Genomic DNA, 16475 nt, shown 5'->3' on the forward strand with positions numbered 1-16475 from the left:
ACACTCTCTGTCAGGTTGTATTCAGTCAATTTAAGAAGCAAGTTGTGGGGAATTTTTTCCTTCGCTTTCCTCAATAAAGTAGACGATTGAAGGTCGGCTTGAAAACCTAGGTTCTGAAAAGCCTGGACAAGTCTTTTTAGAAATGAAGAGAATGCTATGAAGGTTTGCTTATTGTAAGAACTATTACATTTCCAGCGCTCTAATTGGTTGATAAAAGCGTTGACAACAACTGAAGGGTCCCCAAAGCGGCTCATTATCTCGTTGAGGGCTGTATTAAATTGCATTAAAATTGCACAAGATGGCATATTAAAATTGCTCAAGATGGTGAGCAAGTTGCACCGAATATCAATCTGGTGAATTGAAACTGTCGCACATCATTGTCAAAAGACCATAGGAAACGTAGTGCAGATTGATCTTCATTTCGGATGCCGATTTGCATGAACATTCCCTCAATGTCTGCCAAAATAGCAATAGGTTTTTCACGAAATCTGACCAAAATTCCTATTAGATTGTTTAAGAGGTCTGGTCCTGTTAGAAGATTGGAAATTAGTGACTCGACTTTGAATTTTGACGCTGCATTGGCGACACGACGCACTTTGTTTGGTTTGTTTGCGCTTTGAACAGGGTGATGCGGCAAGGACCATATTTTCTCAGGGGGTGGGTCTGTCATTTCCACCGGCTTGACGTAATTTTTCTCGAGATCTGTGACAAGAGTCTGTTAGTACATATCACTTAGTTTTGGATCATTATTAAGTCGTTTGTTCAAACTGTTTAGCTGATTGAGGGCAGAAAAATAGTTATTTTGAAGATTGGCAGGTACTTTCCATGGAAGACCTATTTCATACCTTTCCCCTGTGTGGTTGATAGTACTCTCAAGTATTCGGATGGCAGACTTTTCATATTCAGTGATAGTATTATCTTCTTTTCTGGTACCATCGTTCTCTTTTGACCAAAATTCTTGTATCAAATTGTCCAAGGGTTGTTCTGGACTTTTCCGACAGACATGGTATACAAATATTTTCGATTTATTAGAAGATTTTGAAGAGCTGTTTCCTAGTGTGTTCAGATACTCTCCTGCAAGTGTCCATCCAAGCTTTGTCTTTACTCCGAAGGGCTGGATTTCGGTGCCTTGAATTACTTCAGTAGGATGCGTAAAGGCAAAAGCATTGACACCAAGGAGTGCTCCAATCTTACCTTCGGCAATGTCTGGGAAATATATGTGTCGAAGTTCATTGAATGCATCGCAAGCTCAGTGACATTGGCTGCATTAACGTTTAATGTAGGGGTGCTGTAGGCTCTGGATATTTGGAACTTTTCCTCAAACTGATTGAAAGGGCAAACTGTTATTGATTGCTTTATTTTTGATAGGGACATTTCGTAATCAACGCTTAGATATTGAACAGTAGTTGAAGATTGATATTCGCGTGGGAGTTCCAGGTAGTCAGAAACAGCATCTAATAAAAACGTAAACTGACTGCCGGGGTCAATGAGAGCATACGTGTCGAAAACTTTATCTTCTTTGATGAAGGATACTGGCAGCAGCTGTGACTGCTCAAACCAATATTTCGGTGTACTGGATATTTGGTTGACATTAAAATTTTGGCTGATAGAAGGTCCATTCAAATTCGCACGTTTCGATGACTGTTGATTACTATTATTTCCAAAATTTTTTCCGCACCTGAGGTTGCTTTTGGGTTTGAATTGTGTTATTTTGTTCTGAGTTGCTTCAATACTTTTTTGCGTTTGTGAGTTGTTGTCGTCTTTCGATGACCAGTTTTGTTGACCTGAGGTTTTAGTTTGCTGTTGGCTGTTGCTGGTAGTACAAGCGGCATGTGTTCTGCTGAATTGTTTAGCTGGATTATGTAGTGTTGTATGGTGAAAACCATTACACGCTTGACAACGCCTTCGAGGAGGGACAAGTGTCTCTGCGATGTTGATTGCTTAAACAGTTTGTACACAAGCTATTTTTCTGGATAGTTTGAAATCGACCATCAGGGGACAATTTATGGTAGTCTGAACAAGTTGCAACAAAATGGGGTTTGTGACATTGAACACAATTTGTGTGCTTGTTTGCAAACTGTTGCTCATTTTTCGAGCCGTGGTGATTAACCTTTTGTTGATCTAAATCGTTCCTTTGAGACTGTCTTGCAGTTGTTTGCTTGAACTGTTCTTGAACCGATTGTTGTGCTGTCACAGCAGGATAATTACCGTTTTTGTTGTGAGTGAAGGTACTGGTTCTATTTTCCTGGTTTACTTTGTCATAAACCCTTGCTTGAACATCAAGCCATTTTTGAAACTCAACAAGGGTAGTTGTTGTAACACTCTCTGTCAGGTTGTATTCAGTCAATTTAAGAAGCAAGTTGTGGGGAATTTTTTCCTTCGCTTTCCTCAATAAAGTAGACGATTGAAGGTCGGCTTGAAAACCTAGGTTCTGAAAAGCCTGGACAAGTCTTTTTAGAAATGAAGAGAATGCCATGAAGGTTTGCTTATTGTAAGAACTATTACATTTCCAGCGCTCTAATTGGTTGATAAAAGCGTTGACAACAACTGAAGGGTCCCCAAAGCGGCTCATTATCTCGTTGAGGGCTGTATTATAATAGGATTAAGCATGTATCACAAGAGTAAGCATGTATCAGATAATCCTTTGCCTTACCCGACACTGAATTCTGTAGGTAGGTTATTCTGTGTGTGTCAGTAATTGAAATGTTGTTGTGAACCATTGAGAAAAAAATATTTATCCACTCGTGATATTGCATGGGGTTACCATTAAAATATTGCAATTTTAATGGCGGCAATTTGATCGCGCATTTTAGGTCGACGGATGTTGGCTGAAGTTCACTATTGGTCATTGAGGGGACAAATTGTCCAGCTGCAGCAAACACTGAAGCCTGATGCTGCCTTACGCTCGAAGTTGGCAAGATGTTAGTTGGATAAAGATTAGGTAGAGAGGTAGGGCGCATGTGCGAAATTTCGTCGTTTGAATGACTTTGATTTACAGCGGGTTCAGCTGTCATATTCTTGATGGGTAAGGGGTATGATAAAAAAGCGTTTGTGTTGTTCTGACCAATATCCACCATACTGGTTTGAGTAGCCGGATTGAAGCTATGGACTGGTATGTTCGCTTCTTGAGAGGTTGTGGAATGCGTTGTAAGAAGTTGTAGATCGCTCTGCGCTGACTGGATGTTTACTTGCGCTGGGGTAGTAGATGGGTAAACAGGAGGCCTTTGAACTGCTAAACCCTGATTGGGAAGCTATTTGTCAAGGTTGTGTTTTTTACAGGATCATTGGGACCGATGTTGAAAGAACTGACACGTTGCACAAAACTGTTTTCAGGCTTTTGAGGTTTGAGTTGAACATCTTGTTCTTTTGAAAAACAATAGCTCTGTACATCCGAAATACGTTTGCAGCTGTTGTTGGTTGTAGATTGTTTGTGAAACAATAATGCATAGGCTGAACGTAGTTTTGTTTAGATGAGTGAGGGTTTTGATCTATTGTCACGTATTCAGGTCCATGATTAAGAGGCTTGTCAATAATTGCTTTGCCAAGGAGTGGGTTTCCACCTTCATCTTGAAGGGTTGGACAAGGTACGTTGACGTTTCGGAGGTGTCTCTGACTTTCAGGGGTCAAAGGTAAACAGAAACGGTTAGCAAACTGCTTTTGTTTGGATTGAGAACCGCTGAATTCTAAATCCTTTGCCGTTAGGAAATTGGGTTCTTGGTTCAACTGATGATCCAAGTTTGACATGTTGAGAGGCGGCAAAATTAAGGTTTCTTGTTGATGATTAGCATTGGGTTGTTCTAGGGTGTTTGATGCCGTTGGATGATAATGACTAGCATGATGTGTTGAGTTGGAGTCAACAAACTGGTTTCTGTTCTGTTGATGGAAATTTTGTTGTGGATTTATCATATGGCTAATATGAGGATCCTGGATTTGCTGGTTGTTCAAGAATAGTGATGGCTTGACTGGTCTTGGAGGAATGGGCGGTGGATTAATGAAGACTGTTGTGTCGTTCGGTTGTGAACTGGCTGCTTGCTCGACAAATGTTTCTTCAGTGATAACATTGCGTGTTGGTGTTGATCGTTCTGAATCCAGTCGTCGGCTGCTTGGGCGAGAGGGAATTGTGACGTCATCGCGAAATCTTGTTGAGGACTGGCTTTCTAGACCGTCATCGTCCAATGTGTCAATTTCCAGTTCGTATTGCTGCAGTCTGGATGTTAAGGCTTTCTGTCTGTCGAGAATCGAAGTTGCTGTACTCTGGTGAGGCTTCGCCCTCAACACTGCTTCTGTCTTCTTGTCCAATTCTGTTTGCAGCGTTTTGGCTCTGCTTATCAGTAGATTTAATGATCGGAAGCTCTTTCTATCGTCTATTGCCTTCTGTAACAAATCAAGCTGGCTTTTCAAAGAACTTTCCGTTGATTTAAACATGTTTACTGCAAACTGACACTCGTCGTTGTTCCTTTGGGACATCTTTGATCTCTGTTGTTGTTGTTGTTATGGTGGTCTTTCAGGTTAAAATGAAAACGGCGAAAAACCGGAGCGACGAACTTTTGATGTCAAAATCTAATTTGGCTAATCAGCCAAAAATTTCCTGTAAAAGTCCAGCGACGCAAATTTTTTCAAAAACAAGAATCCTAAGGTTGTGGTGGTTCTAATTATAGTAGATTTTATTTGCTAGAAAAAGAAAAAAAACTCGTTCGAACGTTTATCGTCTTTTATTTTTTTTTTTACAGGACCAAATAACTGCTACGAATAGATTTTTTTTTGTTTTCAAATAGCTTTTTTTTCTTCGGACAATGACTGTAAACTTTAGTTTGTGCTTTCTCCCTGATTGTAAGCAAAAAACAATTAGTTCTACTGTTTTACTTTTACGAGAAGCCCAAAAGGAGGTTGCTGAAAAAAAATTATATATATTTTTTTTTTTGCGGAGCGACTAGGCAACGAGGGTTACAAGAAAAAACGATGGTTGTTGAGTTGTCTCTGTGTTGATTTAGGAAAACCCACTAAGGACTTTACTGTGTAGAACTGCTTGAGGTTCTTGAGAGATGTTTTGCTCTTCTTGAAATAATTGAAATCTTCTAAATGGGGTGACTACTGATACCAAAAAGAAAAGGCTTCTCAATTTACAATGGTGACTTCTGAAACCAGTAAAAATTATCGATTTCTTCTCGGTAACTACTGGAACCGTGCAAAATTTGTTCTTCTGATTGGTGACTACTGAGACCAGCAGAGGAATAGGGACTTCTTCTCGGTGACGTTTGTGACCGCGGACAAGGAAAAAGTTAAACGGTTCTTAAAGTTAACAGAGGAAAACTTTTTGCGTTTTTTTTTGCTGAAGGCTATATTTTATATATATCGTTTTGCAAGTCTTTCGAAAAATCAGAACTTTGTTCTAACTGGGAAGTTGTTTTATGTGTTTTGCTTTCTCTATCGGAGGTGTTCTTGGGATTTTGTAATAAGAGTTTTCTATTTTTAAAGAAACCTGTTTCGAACTTTTTTCTGTAACTCTTTTTGATTCCAGTTTCCGAATATAATATATTCGAAAAGAAAAATTTTGAGACAATTTCAAAATCTTACTCAAAAAATGAGTTAGACTGTTTGATTTACAATTTAGGTTTTTTTTGTGCAGTCCGAAAATCGAAACCGTTTATCTTTTCTTTTTTCGAAAGGCCTTTTTAACTTCTCTTTCTTTTCTGAGGTTGACTCATTTATCTACTAAATATCAACTTTCGGCAATTGCACGGTAAGTCAGAGGGCTAGTTTGACAACTTGGTTTGCTTTCAAGGCGATGTGTAGTCAGAAAAAAAATCTATTCTGCTGAATTTTTTTTTCTGAATTCAAAAGAGTTTTCTTGGCAATTCGCGATATTGTGATCACAATTCGATGTATTGACCTAAATAGCTTTCTCTTCAGTGTAAAATTAACTGAGAGGGCTAGCATAAGAGTTCAAACTGCAAATAGACAGGATATAAGGTGAGGAAATCAAAAGGAGTTTTTTTTTATTTTTGTGGCTTCAGAAAAAATTTAAAAAAATTCCTGATCTTTCTTGTTTTTGAGAACCCAGTGTAATATATCGGCTAAAACATCTTTCTGGCTACTGCAAAACTAACTCAAAAAGATAGTTTAAGAGCGTATTTTGTGAATTAATAGGGTATGGGGGTCAGAAAATTGAAATGGGTTTTTTGATTTTTCTGATTTCAGAAAAAATTTTCTGACATTATTCGTTTTTGATGACTCAGTATACTATATCGACCAAAATAACTTTCTGGCTACTGCAAAACTAACTCAAAAAGATAGTTTAACAGTTTATTTTGTGAATCAATAAGATATGGGGTCAGAAAATCAAAATGGGTTTTCTGATTTTTCTGATTTCAGAAAAAATTTTCTGACAATTCTCGTTTTTGATGACTCAGTATACTATATCGACCAAAAACACTTTCTGGCTACTGCAAAACTAACTCAAAAAGATAGTTTAACAGTTTATTTTGTGAATCAATAAGATATGGGGTCAGAAAACCAAAATGGGTTTTCTTATTTTTCTGATTTCAGAAAAAAATTTCTGACAATTCCCTTTTTTGATGACTCAGTATACTATATCGACCAAAATAGCTTTCTGGCTACTGCAAAACTAACTCACAAATGTAGTTTAAAGGCTTATTTTGTGAATCATTAAGATATGGGGTCAGAGAATCAAAATGGGTTTTTTGATTTTTCTGATTTCAGACAAAATTTTCTGACAATTCTCTTTTCTGATGACTCAGTATACTATATCGACCAAAATAGCTTTCTGGCTATTGCAAAACTAACTCACAGAGATAGTTTAGGAGTTTTTTTTGTGAATCAATAAGATATGGGGTCAGAAAATCAAATTGGGTTTTTTGAGTTTTTCTGATTTCAGAAAAAATTTTCTGACAATTCCCTTTTTTGATGACTCAGTATACTATATCGACCAAAATAGCGTTCTGGCTACTGCAAAACTAACTCACAAAGTTATTTTGAAGGTTTATTTTGTGAATCATTAAGATATGGGGTCAGAAAATCAAAATGGGTTTTTTGATTTTTTTGATTTCAGAAAAAATTTTCTGACAATTCTCATTTTTGATGACTCAGTATACTATATCGACCAAAATATTTTTCTGGCTATTGCAAAACTAACTCACAGAGATAGTTTAAGAGTTTTTTTGTGAATCAATAAGATATGGGGTCAGAAAATCAAAATGTGTTTTTTGATTTTTCTGATTTCAGAAAAAATTTTCTGACAATTCCCTTTTTTGATGACTCAGTATACTATATCGACCAAAATAGTTTTCTGGCTATTGCAAAACTAACTCACAGAGATAGTTTAAGAGTTTTTTTGTGAATCAATAAGATATGGGGTCAGAAAATCAAAATGTGTTTTTTGATTTTTCTGATTTTAGAAAAAATTTTCTGACAATTCCCTTTTTTGATGACTCAGTATACTATATCGACCAAAATAGCTTTCTGGCTACTGCAAAACTAACTCACAAAGTTAGTTTAAAGGTTTATTTTGTGAATCATTAAGATATGGGGTCAGAAAATCAAAATGGGTTTTTTGATTTTTCTGATTTCAGAAAAAAATTTCTGACAATTCTCTTTTTTGATGACTCAGTATACTATATCGACCAAAACAGCTTTCTGAATACTGCAAAACTAACTCACAAAGTTAGTTTAAAGGTTTATTTTGTGAATCATTAAGATATGGGGTCAGAAAATCAAAATGGGTTTTTTGATTTTTCTGATTTCAGAAAAAATTTTCTGACAATCCCCTTTTTTGATGACTCAGTATGATATATCGACCAAAATAGCTTTCTGGCTATTGCAAAACTAACTCACAGAGATAGTTTAAGAGAATTTTTGTGAATCAATAAGATATGGGATCAGAAAATCAAATTGGGTTTTTTGATTTTTCTGATTTCAGAAAAAATTTTCTGACAATTCCCTTTTTTGATGACTCAGTATACTATATCGACCAAAATAGCTTTCTGGCTACTGCAACACTAACTCACAAAGATAGTTTAAAGGTTTATTTTGTGAATCAATAAGATATGGGGTCAAAAAATCAAAATGGCTTTTTTGATTTTTCTGATTTCAGAAAAAATTTTCTGACAATTCTCGTTTTTGATGACTCAGTATACTATATCGACCAAAATAGCTTTCTGGCTACTGCAAAACTAACTCACAAAAATAGTTTAAGAGTTTGTTTTGTGAATCAATAAGATATGGGGTCAGAAAATCAAAATGGGTTTTTTGATTTTTCTGATTTCAAAAAAAATTTTCTGACAATTCTCGTTTTTGATGACTCAGTATGCTATATCGACCAAAGTAGCTTTCTGGCTACTGCAAAACTATTTCACAAAGATAGTTTAAGGGTTTATATGGTGAATCAATAAGATATGGGGCCAGAAAATCAAAATGGTTTTTTTGATTTTTCTGATTTCAGAAAAAATTTTCTGACAATTCTCGTTTTTGATGACTCAGTATACTATATCGACCAAAATAGCTTTCTGGCTATTGCAAAACTAACTCACAGAGATACTTTAAGAGTTTTTTTTGTGAATCAATAAGATATGGGGTCAGAAAATCAAATTGGGTTTTTTGATTTTTCTGATTTCAGAAAAAATTTTCTAACATTTCTTGTTTCTAAGACTCCAGTATGATATATCGACTAGAATGGCCTTCTAGCTATTTGAAAGCTAGCTCAAAAAATTAGTTCGAAGGCTTTTTTGGTATTTCATTAGAGTATGCAATCAGAAAATCAAAATGGATTTTTTGATTTTTCTGATTTTGCGACCGTTTTCCTGACTTTTGGCCTTTTTCTCACCAAACTTTTCTTTCAAAGTAGTTAAATTGCTTTTACTTGCTATTAGAAAATTAAAACTAGTCAAAGTTTATCAATTGAGGTGTTATAGTAGCAGAAAACAGGTTTTTGGGGGACAAATTTCAATTTTTTTTTTTGTGGCTTTTTGTCGAAAAATTAGAGATTTTTGGCTCGATCTAACCGGGGAACAGGACATCAGAGGTGGCGTCTGAGACCTCGGGCGGACTTCTGCTGGGGACGTCTGAAACCAGTAAAAAACTAGAACCTCTTGTAGGGGTGACGTCTGAAACCCAACTTCCAAAAAAAATTTTCCTCGGTGACATCTGATTCCAGTAAAAAATCCATGCAGGAGATCGTTGTCTGCTCTTGTCACAACCAAGTTACCGTTAGAGTCTGTAATTGTAACATCAGAAGGTTGAATGTCGGTTAGTTACCATTAATATGTAGTGAAAACATATTTCTAGCATTGAAAAGGTCAAATTCAGATGTTTTGTTTCCATGTTTTTTTGTAACTGACAGTTAGCAATGTGGGACATAAAGTCAAGTTTTTTGCGGCAAATCATCTTAAATTCCATATTTAGCCATCTTGAAGTTGCATCCGCAACAGGACACAATTCTTAGAGACTATAAATTGTTAACTGGGATTTGATCAGAGCAGCCCTCAGTGAGAAAAACAAGCCGCTTTTTTGTTTTTTCGGCGCTGTTTTCCCAGGATTATGTAAGCGACCCAAGACTGGCGTGGACCAGATGGAACATGGTCGCGGACATGGGGGATCCCGTGCGACAGAGCTCATAGTCTGGACAAAATTGTCCAAGCGAGCCCATATTCCGAGCTCAGTCCGTCTGGCCTATACCGTTTCTGGGCCTAGGCGTTCATCATGGGTTGCAGTGGCGGCTATGTGCGGGGTAGCTATAAAATTCAGCCAATGTGAATGACGAATTTATATAGATTTTCCTAGCCAGGATATAGTAAATCAGAAAAACGAGATCAAACGGGTTTTCCTCTTTACAGCAAAAGGCCAAGCTACTTGAAAATTGAAAGTTGGGATATGGATTTTCACTTCTAATACGCTTTAGTTATGACTTGCCCAATTCTTGCCCAGTAGCAGCATGCGCCACCGGATTGCAAAACAAAGTTAGATAGGATCTCTGTTGTTACAACAATACATTGAGAGACAAAATTTACAAAATTTACAGGGAATTGTTCAGTAAGATACTAAATTTCCACTACATATGAAAAGAGTACCACATGACGTAACACGAATATACAGGGCATTTCAATTGAAATAAAGTAATTTTGTTTTTACAAGTGATTTTGACATACAATATTTTATCTGGATTTTTTTGTCCGGTATTTACAGAAACAGCTCCATCCGAGAATGATTCGTTTCTCAACAGCTCTTGAAGAGTAATCCATATGGGCGAATAAATTGGTCATCTTCGGTGACGTAATATTTTTCCTTATTTACTATCTCTGTATGTGACATATCCACCCGGTTCTGAATCATTACCTTGTACCTCTTTCCATCGTAGTCGAAGAATTTGGCATAGTTTTTTTCAGCTATGGCTGGGAAAGGCGTGCTGTATATCCCTTTTCCAAATTTCTGCCTGTAATAGGAACAAGTTATGCAGATTTGGGATCTTAGAAAATTTGCTCAGAACCCGATAAATAAGAATATGATAGTCAATGTAATGGGGGGGGAGGAGGGGGGTGCAGCATTCAGTCATAGTTCAAATGTTCGCGTTACTTTCACTGTTGCTTTTCAAACGCTCCTTTTGCACTGTCTATTCATTTTTTTCTGCGTGAAACTGTATGCCTATTTTAATTGAGGTATCTGCAGCAAATCAGAATTAATCCTAATTGCTTCAAAACTAGCCTATTGAAATAAACGTCATCGATTGAGGGCTGGTCTCCGAATGAAATGAGATAGCTTTCCAGAACGAATAAACAAGGTTTTCCTCAAGGATCAATCTTTGTGAATTATGACAAAAATGATTTTCTTGAAGTTTTTAATTGTTCTCGGTAAGGTTTAGATAGCAAAAAACTTGATCAACGCCGCTTTTCTTTCCTTTTTTCTTTTAAGAAATAGCGATCATTGATTTGTACCTAATCGTCTCCGCTTTTCTTACCTGTTCTCTTATCTTTCACGCTCGCCGCTCTATAAGGTTAATCAAATAAGACTTTTGCCGTACTTTTTCATACTCGACACAACCATTGGATCGATACGGCACAAAACTTTCATCAAATGTGTTCTGGAGTCTAAATTTTGTTTATTCTATTAGTAAAGTAAACCATTAGCAAGATCAACAAGAAATATAACTTGCAATTAAAAAGTTTCATAGTCTTCTGATTTGAACATATAGAGGTTTTTGACCCGTCAAAAATGAATCTGAACCCATAAAGGCTTAAACTTTTATTTAGTTATATGATGAATTGTAAAGTTTAAAAATATCATTTTGTTAGTAGGGAAAACAATCAATTAAATAATTCGTTCTCGATCAGTGGAAAAAGAAGAACTTCAGTTTTCTGCGTTTTAATCCAGCGAAAATCAAATAATGATGCTACAATATTTGAAAAAAATATTTTTTACCTTTTACTCTTTCCCTGGTCGTAGGCCCCGGAGTTTACAATAGAGGCTGCTGCGTCTCGATTTGTACCATGGTAGCTGACAGCCCATTCACCAGCTACGCTATCCTTCCTGTTAGCCATAGTATCATGCACGCCACCGATCCATGACGAATCTCCAAATCTGATAAAATTTTGCTCTAATGTTATCGCTTTCAACTTCATATTGAGCATTTTGGATAGAAACGCCTTAGGTTGGTTTGAGTAAGCATAATTTGTACACTGCGCTCACTGTTTTTTTTTGCAATATATGTCTAAAGATAATGTAATAATGTCTAAATGTTTAAGGAATATTATAATTTGCCTCTTGCATTGATTTGATGACACTCGCTAGGATTGTCTAATATGGTGGGAAACAATTTAACAAAAAGGACAAATTTAATATTTAATGATTCATAGAATTTTGAGAACTTTTAGGCGATTATTCAGGATTAAATATATTTTTTTTCACTCCAATAACTCAACTTAACCCAAACTGTGGACATTATTTTCAATTTTTTCGATGAAAAATCTGCTTTTTTGCATTTAAAATCCACAAGTCGATTCAGCTCAAAATAGGACGAGGTATTTTTTTGGTGGTGTGAAACTGCTGGTACTGAATTTAAAAAATCGTAAAGGAAGAACAACAGTCCATTTGTTTGGTGTTCCAGTCGTTCTCATTGACCATACTTTCCTGTCCCTCCCTATTTTTCCCTAGTTTTTTTTTTAAAGAAAGAGGGATTTTATTAAAATATTATAAAGTTTTTCATAATGAGAAAACTCTGAAAAACAAACATGAAGCTTCATCAATATTAGGGAACACGCGAGACAAAATTTTACATGGCTTTAAAAAATGCTTGAACATCCAAATGAAACACGCTAAAGTTTTTTTTAAAAAAGAAGACAAAAATAACTAAAAAAAAGTTTTCATTCCTCTATAAACCTTTTCTGGAAAGTCAAATGTTGTAAAAATTTAGAATTATTATGCAATGGCATATGTTATTATTTTGTTTTGAGATAGATTGATCAACTTCTTACGATATAATAATTTACTTATCCCGGGTTGAAGTTTCTTTGATTTCATACAAGGATCATATATGATTTTATACTGTCGATACTTGATTTTTTAGTACGATCCTTGTATGAAACCAAACAAAGCATGTATGATCCTTGTATGATTACCACGAAATCATATATGATCATAGTACGAATACCAAGAATCCCACATCTATTTTTCGAAAATGTTTTACATTTATGTTTTTTGTTTTTATTCGGCAGGGCATCACCTATATGATACCCCAGCATCACATTGTGATCCGCCATAAGACCCTCACGGACAGTAACATTTGCAAAGGTAGGCACTAAATAAAAGAGTAAGTCCAAATAGATAAGAAAATTTTGGACATACTCGTTTATACTTATAAAGGCTCATTTATAAAGAATAATCAAAAAAAAATTGCATATAACCTCAAATTTGTTTTCTGATCATTTTTTAACCACAAAGTTATTCCTTTAGCACACACAAAGAATCAAATGTGGAATTCAGATGCGATATAATAATTTAATAAGTCCTCTGACTAAATTATACGAGAAGTTGTGGCACCAGTCAATGTATTATGTGTCATATATGACCTTGTATGATTTCCAAGAAATTTTTTCAACTTCAAAAGAAAATCAAAATTATACAGTTTTTAGTCTTTGAATTTTTTTGTATGATCCCTGTATGTTTCTAGGGAATCATATATGGTGCTTGTATGACTACCAAGATTTCATACAAATCATATATGACCTTGTATTATTACTAAGAATCATATATGACCTAGTACGAAATCAAAGAAAGTTGTATGATCGTTGACCCGGGATTTTCTAAAAATAACACTGAAGTTTGTTATTTTTCATGTGGGCTCGGGTAACTTTGTCTTCTAGATACTGCTGCCCTAATCAGTCTAATAAACGAAAGCCAGAGTCCAGTACTTTTCGCCTGCAGAGGATAATTTACACTGCATATGCTTTTGGTAAAAACTCAATATGAAAAAAGTAGCTGGAAACTGGTTTCAATAATTTGACTTACTAACAGGGTCTGCCTCAAGTTATTTTTTATAGGTACTCAGGATGATGTGCGCGACCGAAGTCAGCTTTCATTAGGCCGAAATGGGTCATGTGGCGTGGCGGGTGGGGGGGGGGGTTTAAACCGCGACCACTCCACAGAGTCTGGCAGCACTGTTAAGTTTGAACAAACTACATTCTGGATAGTCTGTCTGACCAGGTTCCCTCGTTGAGCTTCATGAGCTTATATAAGTTAAATATGCTACCGTTTATCTAGATCAAGGTTATACTTTCAATTTTGTCGACCATTGTCTATTATCTACCTTCTGTTCAAACTTATCTTTTTCGACAACTTAGTGCTGACGCCAGATCTTTAACATGTTTTATTCTTTTGTCAAGATAGCCTGGTTTTTGTACAGAAAACTTGGATCTTCTCCGTTTGTGCCCCCCCCCCCCAGCTTAGTGGGTGCATATTATTTGCGTCCCCCAGACGCACGTGCCATATTTTTATCTGATGATTTAACATGTAATAACACGTGCTCTGTAATTGGGGGAGCATAACGTACTGGGGGGGGGGGGCACAGTCGGAAAAGATCCGAAAACGCAATGGCAACAAACAAAACCCCACTTTTTCAAAGAGCGGCCAGAAATCAGACAGCTCATCGAGCAGCTGATTGCAGCTAGATCATTATCTTTCGCATTCTAAATAGCCACTAAAATCATTTCCGGTCTATAATAAGTTTTAAAAAGTTAGTTTTTTATTATAATCTCCAAGTAACCTCTGCTACTGAATTTTCTTGTCTAGAAAAAACAACTTGACTCTAATACTTGTTGTTGCTATAAAAATCTCGATCAGTAGTTGTTTCTTTGTTCACAAAACTATACAACTAAACAGTGTTGTCCTTTTTAGTTGATTTCCGTCGACCTTTTTTGTATTCTAAACTTTGAAATGCATATAATCTCAATTTTTGTTTTATTTGAAGTGGGTCAAAGCTGTTTGTTTCTATTTGATTGATGTACGTTAGATTCAGAAAACATTGGAAATTTATCTATCAATGAAACACCGAAGTGTTCTTGTCCTACCTGTTTTTGATATTCAGGCCCAGTCGGAACCAGCCATAGGGTCTTATGTATGGATACCCGCCTCTGCTGTATTCTGTACCGTCATCACTCAAGTTCCTGAAGTCAAAGTTGCTGTCTTGATCCAGAGCATCGTCGGCCAGAGAGAAACTTTCAGCGGAGTCTATATCTGGCTGGCTTCCGGCGGCCTCTTGTCCCACTGTATCAACGAAATGAAGTGTGGTTAATAAAATTATAAATTAAGAACTACAATTGAGCTGTTGCCCAAATCTTGATAGCTACCACGGTCCAACTCCGATGGTTCTTGATGCGCCGATTCGCAAAAACCTCCGCTACTTTTAGCCAGCCAAGTTGAAGAAAACTTTTGTCAAGAATCCTATTGAGAAACTGAATTAGGAATTTTAGCTGGTGGTATGTGCAAGTTCTCGTTCTCCTCACCAAGAAAAACGTTAGGGCAAAAATTCGTTAGGATTCTCAACAGGAAAAAGGATGGATAGTGTTTTCAGCGCTCGATGTAAAACGAAATTAAATGGGTTACCTAGTCAGAGAACAGCAGTTATTGAGGATGGAAAATGGTGTGAAATATCTGTTTAAATTCTGGTGACAAGTTTGATAAAGATAACAACGAATTTGCTCTTAGGAAGCAATTCTGCGCTTATTTAAAATAGGTTTCCCGTCAAGGAATGAGATTACTATCCGAGAAAATTCTTTGTAAAAAACATACTGAAACGCCAGTGAAATTAGTATTTCAGTAGATTTTTTGGGATATTAAAATCGGGATATGATGGTTAGAGCAAATTACCCAAGGTCAATTTTAGCCACCTTGACAAAATCCCTAAAAAATACCAAAAATGTTATCCTATTGTTGAATTTAACAGACCGATTAATTAAGGTCATTTCTAACTGAGATAACTTAGAATGTTTTAAACTACTTCTTTAAATTTTGAAATATAACACTATTGCATTTTGGTCATGCCTCGGTGGAAAGTGGCGCTTGAAATTAACCTATGACAGCCAAGCATAGGGAAAAAATTGTGCAACTAATTGTGACACAACATGATTTTAATAGCGAAAGCAAATTTTTACTCGAATTGCTGAACCAAAAGATCGAAGAAACAAATTGGATATAGAATTAAAGTTCATAATGACATATTGGGCATGTCGACGAGAAATAAACAGGGTCTTACATTTCCTAAAAAGTATAACGGAAAGGAAAGTCTTAGTAAAATTAACAGGATTCCTAAAGGATAGTATTAAGAATTGTTGCACTGAGGTGTCTTTCATTGTCAAAGACTTTGAAAGATGATATGGGTGTTTCACATTTTTTGGGTATGAAAACTTTGTTGGTAGAAATATACTATAAATACCTACCCGAATTTGTCCAGGCTAATGTGGAGATATACCATGAATAAAGATCATTCGGAAATTGCGGAGCAACACTGCCAAAATTAGCATTGCTTGATGCCCCAGCTTGCAGGTGAAAGTTGTTTGTAGAAGTGACTTTGAAAAGAGTGTTTATGAAATGTTCGTCGTACAGCAGTTCCATTATCTTCTTTTCTTCTAAAAGTATCACCAATATCAATTATTTTGAAGAAAAAAACTTAAACAGTCTCTTTTAAACAGTGCAGCCAAAAAAATAGCTTAATGTTATAAACGTGAGTTCGATGTTTGCTGATGATACGTTTCTCAGAAAAACGAAAAAAACTTGTGTATATTCGGCAAAATTGGTTATTGTTCGTTGATGCCATTGCTTGAAAATTATTAAAGCAATAAAACAATCAAATCTAAAATGAATAGATTGCTACTATATGAAACTTTTCAATAGAGACTAATAGACAAAAAAAGAAGACTATGAAAAAAAGAGGCTTCCATATGATATCACAGACATCAATTTTCTTTAAGAGCTCA

General features: G+C 35.9%; 1 protein-coding gene across 1 annotated transcript; it reads right to left on the minus strand.

Moving 5' to 3' along the window:
* Positions 1-9987: 9987 nt before the first annotated feature.
* LOC142355269 (uncharacterized) lies at positions 9988-16221 on the minus strand. Its single transcript, XM_075407477.1, has 4 exons — positions 15939-16221; positions 14571-14766; positions 11428-11586; positions 9988-10444 (listed from the first exon to the last, which is right to left on the minus strand). The coding sequence occupies exons 1-4, from the start codon at positions 16111-16113 to the stop codon at positions 10228-10230; spliced, it is 747 nt and encodes a 248-aa protein (XP_075263592.1). The 5' UTR covers positions 16114-16221; the 3' UTR covers positions 9988-10227.
* Between the last annotated feature and the right edge of the window lie 254 nt (positions 16222-16475).

This window comes from Convolutriloba macropyga, unplaced genomic scaffold (genome assembly GCF_964194025.1).
Source record: "Convolutriloba macropyga unplaced genomic scaffold, txConMacr16.3 SCAFFOLD_2122, whole genome shotgun sequence".
Classification (NCBI taxonomy): Eukaryota; Metazoa; Xenacoelomorpha; order Acoela; family Convolutidae; genus Convolutriloba; species Convolutriloba macropyga.